This window comes from Streptopelia decaocto, assembly GCF_964273445.1.
Source record: "Streptopelia decaocto genome assembly, chromosome: 7".
Lineage (NCBI taxonomy): Eukaryota > Metazoa > Chordata > Aves > Columbiformes > Columbidae > Streptopelia > Streptopelia decaocto.
Genome location: NC_138661.1, coordinates 47751833 through 47761155, shown reverse-complemented (window position 1 = coordinate 47761155; position 9323 = coordinate 47751833). Strand labels below are relative to the sequence as shown.

The following is a 9323-nucleotide window of genomic DNA, read 5'->3' as shown; positions in this document are numbered from 1 at the left end:
GACCCCTCCACCCAGGAGTGAGCCCTTCACTAAATGGCTTCCTGCAAGTCGGTCTCCTCGGCCTGGGCCCTCCAGGGCCCGACTGTCTGGACGGTCTGGTCAGTGACAAGCAGCGGCGGCTGCAGCGCGGCGGCGTGACCGGCAGGAGGAGCTGGTACGACACGACCGCTCGGCTCCCCACGGGAGCGAGAAGGGCTCGCTTTGCTCCTTTCCCAATATGCGGGCTCGGGGCCGCCCTCCACGGTGTGACCGCAAGAGAAACGCTGCCGTCCGCAAACTCTGCGATGCCGCAGGGCGCGCTGGAGGCAAGGTGGACTTAAGGCATTTTATCTCACAGCCAGAGCTTCCCTAGGAAGACTGCGAAGTCCCAGTTTAAAGGGGAATTTGAGGGAAAAGCCAATTAATTCAGGTTCTTTTTTTTTTTTTTTTAAGTTGTTAGGGTGGATTAGGAGAGTTCAAATGGTTTGTAACAGAATCCTATCAAAGAGATAATTCCTTTTTTCTTATATTAAAATAAATTGCATTCAATTCAACCTGGAAGACTGTGGAGTGGTTGGATTTTTTTTCTATGATGTTTTAAGAGTCTGTATGTGCTGGATTTTCTTCTCTGATCCAACTCAAATAACTACTCTGGAGGACAGCCATGGCACTGATTGAAGAAGGGAGAGGTTTTAATTCGGCTCACAAACATGTCTTTCCTAGGAGAAGTCTCCAGTAAAATACAGAAAGTGCAGAGCTAAGCCTCCCTGCCTTGGAAAGGCAGGAAGCTGGAAATGAGAGACAGAAACAGGTACTCCTCTAATCTTCCAGTATACACCCTAACGTCCTCAAAGAGACAAAACTTGTAGAAAAGTGCTGGCTGTGGCACCCTTGGGCACGAAATCCCTTGGGGTGGGGCTTGAAACTTCGCAAACTTGAAACTTTCTCTCGGAGGATTAAAATACCAGGAAAATCTAGTCCGCACCGCACACGCCGTGACGCACCTGATGGGTGTAGCTGGCTGCACACATTGGTGTGCAAGGACGCCGACAGCGCTCCCCTTGGTACACACGGGCCCCGCAACAGCTGTCCCATGCCGCCGCCGAAGCGGGAGAAAGCGGCGGAGGAGGTGGCGCTCTGTGGTGTCTTACGACCGCGCCCTGCCCATGGTCAGCGACAGCCCTGCCCGGCAGGGATTCTCAGCATCAAGTCGCGGCATCCCGGCTTGGTCCTGGAGTGCCGCCTGTCTTTCAGGCGACCCTCTTGTGCAAGCAGCTGCCGGCTCCGGGCCCCGCTCCCTGCCCCCAGCGCCGGGTGGAGAGCAGAGGGGTCACCAATCCGCCGGTGACCGCGGCGCGACCCTGCCGTGGTGGTCGTGGGCAGGAGGCGGCGCGACCGCGCCCGGGGGCTCCGGTGGAGCCCGTGGACCGGCACAGGGGGCGACTACACCGGCGCGCGCGCCTCCTTCCGCTCCCCTCCCTCTTTCTCGCTGTGCAGGCTCCTTTGTGCTGCATGCAGCGGGGAGGAGGAAGTGGCGCAGCCGAGCGCCTCCGCTGCAGCGCTCTCCATCCCCGCCGTCCAGCGCCGGCCCCACGGCACTCCCCACGCTTCCACGCCAAGACGGAACACCCCGCCATCACCGCCACTAGGGACGTCGTCACTTTAAGCGCAGGGCCACGCGGGAAGAGGGGGCGGGGCGGGCCAGGCCCGCCCTCCCCCCTGGCTCCCCCACGTGGTGCGGGTTGCCTGTGCCTCTCGGGTGCTGCTGGAGCTGGGCACATAAGCGTAGGTCTGTGGGGGCATCGTCTGCTGCAGCTGTTGTTCCCCCAGGATCTGGTCTGGTCCGGCCCGGCCGGATCCGGCGCCATGCGCCAGCGCCGCGTCGAGCGGCCGAGCGGCGGGGCTGCGGTGCCGCTGTGTCCCGCGGCAGCGGCGTGAAGCGGCAGGAGGATGAAGAGAGCGAAACGGGCCGCGCCGGGCTCCCTACCCGTGCTGGGGCTGCTGCTGCTGGCCGCACTGCCGGCGCTGTGGACGGTGCTGCTGCGGCGGGAAGCGGCGACTCAGCGGGAGCTGGATCTAGAGCCGCGCTCGCCCGCGGGGCTACCCCCCGGGCGGTGGGGCTGGGGGCGCTCCTCGGCGGCGCGGGGCGAGCCCGGCGGCGGTGGGCAGAAAACTTTCCGGGCGCTGCTGGCGCTACCGGCGGCGGGCCAGGAGGAACAGGGCGGCGAACGGCGGTTCGCTGCGTCCGGCTCGCAGCCGCCAGCTGACGCGGCCTCTCCGGTGGAGCGGGGCATCTTCTGGAGCCGTGAGCTGGAGGAGCAAGTGCCGCCGGGCTTCGCGGAGGAGGAGGCGGTGGCATGGCTGTCGGCCGCGCGTGCCGCCCGTGTGGCCTCGCTGGAGCGGGGCGGCTGCGGGCGCAGCTCCAACCGGTTGGCACGGCTGTCGGACGGGAGTCGCGCCTGCGTCCGCTACGGCATCAACCCGGAGCAGATCCAGGGCGAGGCGCTCTCGTACCACCTGGCCGGGGTGCTGGGCATACAGGAGCGGCTGCCGCCCATGGCCCTCGCCCTCGTGGAGGCCCGCGGGCAGCAGTGGGAGCCAGTGCGGGAGGAGCTGCGCGGATCGCACTGGGTCGAGGGTTCCGTGGTCAGCCTGACCCGCTGGGTGGACAACCTTACTGCCGTTGTGGCCCCTGCGCCCTGGGGAGCCGAAGCAGGCGCCGGCCGGTGGCTGCAGCCGCTGTCGGCGGGGGAGCTGGGCGTCCTGCCGCCGTCGCAGCTAGTGGAGCTGGTGCAGTGGAGCGATCTGATCCTTTTCGATTATCTGACGGCCAACTTCGACCGTCTGGTCAGCAACTTCTTCAGCCTGCAGTGGGACCCAAGGGTGATGGGCCGCGCCACCAGCAACCTGCTCCGCGCCCCTGATGGCGGGCTCGTCTTCATGGACAATGAGGCGGGGCTGGTGCACGGCTACCGCCTCCTCGCCATGTGGGACCCGTACAACGAGTCACTGCTCCGCTCCATCTGCGTCTTCCGCGAGGGCACGGCGCGGCGCGTCGCTGAGCTGCACCGTCGCCGCAGCGCCGCCGCCGAGCTGCGCCGCCGCTACCGGACGCGGGAGCCGCTCTGGGCGCGCCTCGGCTTCCTCTCGGAGCGGCAGGCCGAGCTGCTGCAGGCCCGCGTCGACTTCGTGCACCGTCACATCGCCCACTGCCGGGCACAGGCCACCGTGCTCTGACGGCCCCGGGGCGGGCGGAGGGTGGCGGCGAGAGCCTGTTGCCCGCAGTGTCCCGTTTTTTCTCTCCTCCGAGGGAGGGGGACTTACCCCGGTGGCCGCCGAAGGCTAGGGTGGGCCCGGCCCGCCACCTCGGTGCTCGGTGCCCTGTAACCGCCACGACTGCCGGGGATGGGGGGAGGGTGCGGCCGCCAGGAGCGGATGCTCACGCTCAGGTGCAGGTAATAGCAGGCTACCAGCCTGCCGGGTCTGTAGAGAGGAGCAATTTAATTAGAGTTTGTCAAGATCCCTGGAGATGCAGAGTGTGATCGGTGTAACTATTGCCGAGTTCCACTCCGGGGTTTTGGTTCTAGAGCTTGAAAAAATTAGAGGATTTGGCATCTTGAGTGCTTTCCTCAGTTCTGTTGGTGCACTCACCCTCATAAGAGACCCTGTAGGAAAGCAGTTGGTTTTGTCTGGACTGGGGTCAGCTACCTCTTCCTTCCAAAGGAGGCAGGTGGAAACATTTCCTTATATGTTATTCCTTTTGCAATAGCATATTTAAGTATGAATGTTGATATTCATAGACCAATAACTGATTGCACAATAGGGGAGCCCCTAACTAGCCTATCCTCCCTATTCATGAAGCTTGTTCCTTACTGATTTTCTCTAACAAGAGTGAACCTTTCTAGTGATTGTTAAATCTTGTTGATAGGGAAGTGTACAGGAAACCCATACTCTGTTAGCTCTTAGTCTTTTTTTGTGGATGCAGCGGGTTAAACTGTTTTGGTTCTTAAAGCATTTGTAGTCATCACTATAGCTGTTTCATCTGACCAGTAAAGTAGCTGACTAATGAGCGACGCAAGAGGATGTCCCGGCTTTTAAAAACATTGCTATGTGCTAAGACTTGGATACAACAGTTAAAGTGAAGAAAAAACTGTTTCATGCACTTTACTTTGACTTTTAAATTTTTTATGAAAGAGGACTTTTTTATTTTAAAAAGTCTGCCTTTTATGTACATTCTATATGTTTGTAAGCTTTTCTGTAACATACTACAGAAACTGACATTTCAGTAAAGCGTGTTAACAGTTTGCTGCCTTTGCCCGAATGTTTGCATACGGTTTGATAGGGCAGCATGCATCTGCTTGGTCTTCCCTAATGGACAACAGAGACCAAGTCTTTCCAACTTCTCACTGCACTGAACTGAACAAACTTTTACTCGTTCCCTCTGAGGAAAGGAGGGGTAGAGTTAAGCTTTCAAATGATACCCTTTTCTCTCTCTTTCCTAGCTGTTTTGTCACTAGAAGGGCAAAAGTTCTTTGAGTGGCTAAAATAATGTGCCTATTGAATACTTCAGCTGAATACACTTTTGTGTGTTTTTTAAAGCAAACCTTGACTAGCACTGAGAAAACTGAAGCAGTTAGGTTTAGCTTACTGATCTAGATGGTGTGGGCTTAGCTGCCGTCAGCTTCTCTGGGTGCTGGGACTGGGTACCAACCTCTTAATACAGGTTACGTCAAGTGTTACTGTACCAAGAACATCCCTGGAGGTGGCAGTTACTTCCACTGGGTGTTTATGCTGGTTCTCAGCTCTCTCTTCCCATTTTGGTTATCTTTGAAACAGAGGTTGAGGCAGAATTGAAGAACAGGAAAGCTTTTCAATCTTACTAAAATAATTGGTAGGTTTTTTCCTACCAAACTTGTGACTCAAAATACAGCCAAAATAAGGATAAAGGTCAAACTAATCCCCTTTAAACTGCAAATGCCACTATATATCCTGATATAATCAAACAACAGCATAATCCCTTCTACATCTGAACAGGCACATCTTGATGAAGGCAGCAACCTGCTCAGTGGCTGCTATGCAAGTAGGTGCTGTCTTCAGTATGTCAAACACTAAACTTCCCCTGAACTCAGAGCCATGTATTCATACCTGCAGGACTTCTTGCATCTGCTAATATTTATTTAGATTAAACTTCACATAAAGACAATTTTCTTTGGCCACTACAGTGTTTGGATTTTTTTTTTTTAATAGGACAAGATGACAGCTTTACTAACAACTTAAAATTAATGGTTGATTAGTTAGCTAAAGTAGATATTGCAACTGTGTGTATAAGTATTTATTTTAAAATGTCCCAGCAGCCTTCAAGAATAGCTTTCATTCAACTGTTTAACTGACAAGGCTCTCTATTGAATTCATATTAATAGTTCACCGCATTTCTCTCTGTGTACAATGCATAGAATCCCATGTGACATTCCTTTGCCATTTACATGATAATACATGATTTAACTGAGTAATTCTTAATTCTCCCTTAGTGTTGCTTTGTAACTTGAATGCAGCAGCTCTGTTGCATTCATCTAATGAAAATACATTTAAACAATAAACTGCTGGCATAAATTTTAAACCACTGTGAAGAGTAAACTGCTGTGCCACAAACTTCTAAAGTTTAATTTCTGTTTAAATATTTCTATAAGTATGGCACAACTTTGTTTTTGATGGCTAATGGAAATAAATCTCCTTTGCAGTGTCTTTAGGGCCAGAGCCTAGATAATTACACCTTTCAAGAAGAAACATGCTTTTCTATTTGGTGACTGGTAACTACCTAGGTTGCGTGTTCAAAAATGGTGTAGTTGTAGATTGATGTGAAACTAGAGGTGCTGTGCTAGAGCATCTGTGCCCTGCTGGGAAATGTGTTTATTCAAAGAAGATGGAGAATGGATTATGATATTTCACTTCTTTTGTTCTTCTGGTGGAGATCATCTGCTTCTGTGCTGGACAAAGCTTTGAATTATCACATTAAGGAAAACTTACCTTCTATGTGATTTCTTTAAGGTAAAGAGTTCATTGTAAATTAGTGATCTGGTATACACTTTGCATGCCATTTTAGCTGTAAATGCTGTCGAATGTTTGACTGTCTTCCAGGAGAACCAATGGGTGAAACTCTGCAAAACTTTTTGTAGTATAGTTTCAACAGCGCTTCTCTAACTGCTTTCTTCCAGTGGAGTCCCCTTTCAGCTAAAGTAATTGGACAGGCAAGCAAGACCATTGCTTATTTGAGAACAAGAAGACTTTAGGACCTGGAAGTGACGAGTAAGAAGGTTTTCCTGTGCATTGCTGGCAGCTCAGCAGCACTTAACTGAGGCTTGAGGAACTGGCTGTGTAACTTGTATCACAGTGGGGCTGTAGTGCTTTAGGTCTCACTCAGCAGAACACTTCTAGTATGCACCTAACTTCCCACCCCTTTTCACAGGTTATCAGTGAAGTATGTGTTTACATGTTGGCTGCACTCATGTCTCCGTCCAATGTGGACTGTTGAACAGATCTGAGAAGAGAATTGAAAAGGATGGGTGGGGTTGGCAGCATGCTTTTTGTCCCAGAAGTGAACCAAGAGGTCTGCTTTTCAGCTCTGTGGGAACTCATGTGCTTAACTGATAATACTAGCTTCAGAAAACAACAACAACAACAACAACAACAAACACCACAAAACAAAACAGGAAAAAGTGTTTAGAGGATTTTGTAATTTGAATGCACTTTGTTCAGTTCCATATTTCTGTATGTTTCCCTGATTAAATTCAGAATGCCTCCCCCAGATTTTTTCTTTCATTGGAATCATCTGAGAAAGTGTATAGGGCACACTACTCCCAGCTTGAGTTTATAGTGACTAGGATGTTACCTTCAAGCCCTAGTAGTGTGAAATGAGGAACGAGTTCACAGTTTCCAAGAACTGCCTATGGGGTATCAAAGTTGTGTTTGCAGTGGCTGCTGCACCCCAGGGAGCTCTGGACAGCAGAACGTGGGTGAACTCAGTGGACTTTCCACTTAGTGTAAAAAGGAAGACTTGTATTCGCAGCACAAACCTCCTTTGTTTTTATTTGCTTGCATTTGGAGTAATTTCCAATGTGTGTTTATTTTAATTGTGGGTTTCCCTTTGAGACTTTCCCTTGCTGTTTGGGAGAGAGTCCTCTCTCCTTTCACGCAAAAGCAACTGCCCTGAGGATAGATCCAAGTTGACCATCTAAGGCCACGTCAGGCTCTTTAAAGATTCTGGAAATAACACAGGCCCAGTGAAAGACAGCAAAAATATGGTTAGTTATGCTTTGACTTACTGGGCATATAGCATGTTCTTGGCATCACCAGCATAGTTTTTGTACCCACAAACCAACCATGTTTTCCTTTTGAAGTTTGATGCATTTTTTTTAATGGTAATAATGCTTAGAATTTTCTCACTGATGTTACTTGGTGGTCCAGGACTAGCTTGGATATGAGATCATATTAAGACTTAATCCCGTTTTGCATGTTATTCCTGCTTTGCAACCACAGCATAAAATTCAATCACTCCTTCAGAGATGCACTCCCTGTGTTGAAGGTGGCGCAACAAAGCTCCAGTGAGATTGGGCTGGCCTACACTAAGCAGTGCCTGCTAGGCACCCACACAACTGCTGCGACTCTCAATGACCTAGAAAACCTTTTGCTTTGCTGTCTTGGGTGCTAATGTAGCTCTCCCACTGAAGTAATGTGCACTCATCTGAGCAGAAGTTATTTCCCCACCTGGTGATTTGTGTCTGCAAAGAGGATTTTGTTGTGAATCAACTGGTGTTTTAACAAACATTATCAATCCCACCCTCAGGGAGTGTTTAACTCAGTGTACTTTGCATATGGGGCAGGAACAAGGTGTTATACCTGTAATGTCTTAACCCCCTCTTGTGCTGTGGCTTTCTATTGCCTACTCCAGGTGGAGGTGTAGGATGAGCTTATGGGAAAGAAGCACCCATACAGGCCCACATGGATCGGAATTGCTGCTTTGTGCAGGTGTGAAAGGAACTCTGCAGACAAAGGAAGAAGAATTATCCCATCTGAAAGCAAGCCAGCACTGCACTCAAGGAAAAGAGTACCAACTGGATTATTGGAGAATGAATGACAGCAATTGGATGACAAAGAGGATCTGATTCTGCAATTGCACTGGCTGGTTATGAGTGATCCTGTTATTCAACCACTTCTTGTGGGTTTTTGTGCATGTGGCACTCAGACCATTTCTGCAAGGGAAGAAATCCAAGGGAAGACTGGAAAATGCAGCTACTGCCAACGCAGGAAAATTGAGCAGATATCCGGAAGACCCAGACCATTCCAGTTCCTGTTCCAGGCAGGGAAACAGAGGTATGAGAATTTCAGATGAGATACAAGCAGAATGCAAGCTGGAAGAAGAATAAGTTACAGCATATTGTAATACAATTAATACAGGCAGATTTAAATTGCACTGTTACATGTACTGGTAGATCATCATGCTTGTCTACCCTCTGTTGTCTGACCTTTTTTAAGTGTCACACAGTGCCAAGCCAGTCCTTGGTGTCAAGCCAGCAGAACAAGATTTGAAACAAGTAGTCAAAGGCATGAAAGTTCCAAAAAAGAAATAGATTTTGAGGCACTTAAAAGTATGTCTGCAGCAATGGGACGTGTTCAGTGAATTAACATGTGCACCATTCATGGTGTAGAAAGACACGGGAATGGAGGGGAAGGCCCTGCAGAAGAGGACCAAGAAGCTGTTGAATCCTTGAGGGTGGCAAACGGCAAACATCTTTCGAGGAAATTGCATGAGTGCAAAGGCAGTGTGTCCCCTACGACCCCTTTCTCCACCTTCAGTGACAGGTCTCCAGCCACAGCCTCTGAAATGGGTCTTTTCTAGGTAGCCAGTGTCACAGAACAAGGAGAAAAATGTGTGTACCATGAGGCTTTTGGCACTTGAGTACAGGGGGCCTGTCCTTCCCCTGTGTAGACTACTGACAATTTGTGATCTTGAAAGCACAGGCTTATTTTCAAAACTTGTCATTAAATGTTTTTGTTACCTGATGGATTTCAGCCTGCATAACATTGTGTGTGTTCGATAATTGTCACTGCCCTCAATATTTAATTCAATCCATTCCAGCCCCAACCAACTACCCCTTCTTTAAGCTCCCTCTTCTGCCAAAAGCCTTCTCCCTCATAGCTAGGATCTTAAAAAATTCCTTGTTTGAGGACAGACAGATACTTACCTCAAGTACACACAAATGCAACCTGGTAACGAGGTAAGGAACAAACACGTTTTGTATCAGTATCTCCAACTCCAGCACAAAAGAAGAGGGGTGTATTTCTGCATA

General features: G+C 50.3%; 1 protein-coding gene across 1 annotated transcript; it reads left to right on the top strand.

The window, feature by feature from the left end:
• The first annotated feature begins 1022 nt into the window (after positions 1–1022).
• Positions 1023–4194, top strand: FJX1 (four-jointed box kinase 1). The gene has a single exon (XM_082058306.1). The coding sequence runs from the start codon at positions 1930–1932 to the stop codon at positions 3214–3216; it is 1287 nt and encodes a 428-aa protein (XP_081914432.1). The 5' UTR covers positions 1023–1929; the 3' UTR covers positions 3217–4194.
• Positions 4195–9323: the final 5129 nt, after the last annotated feature.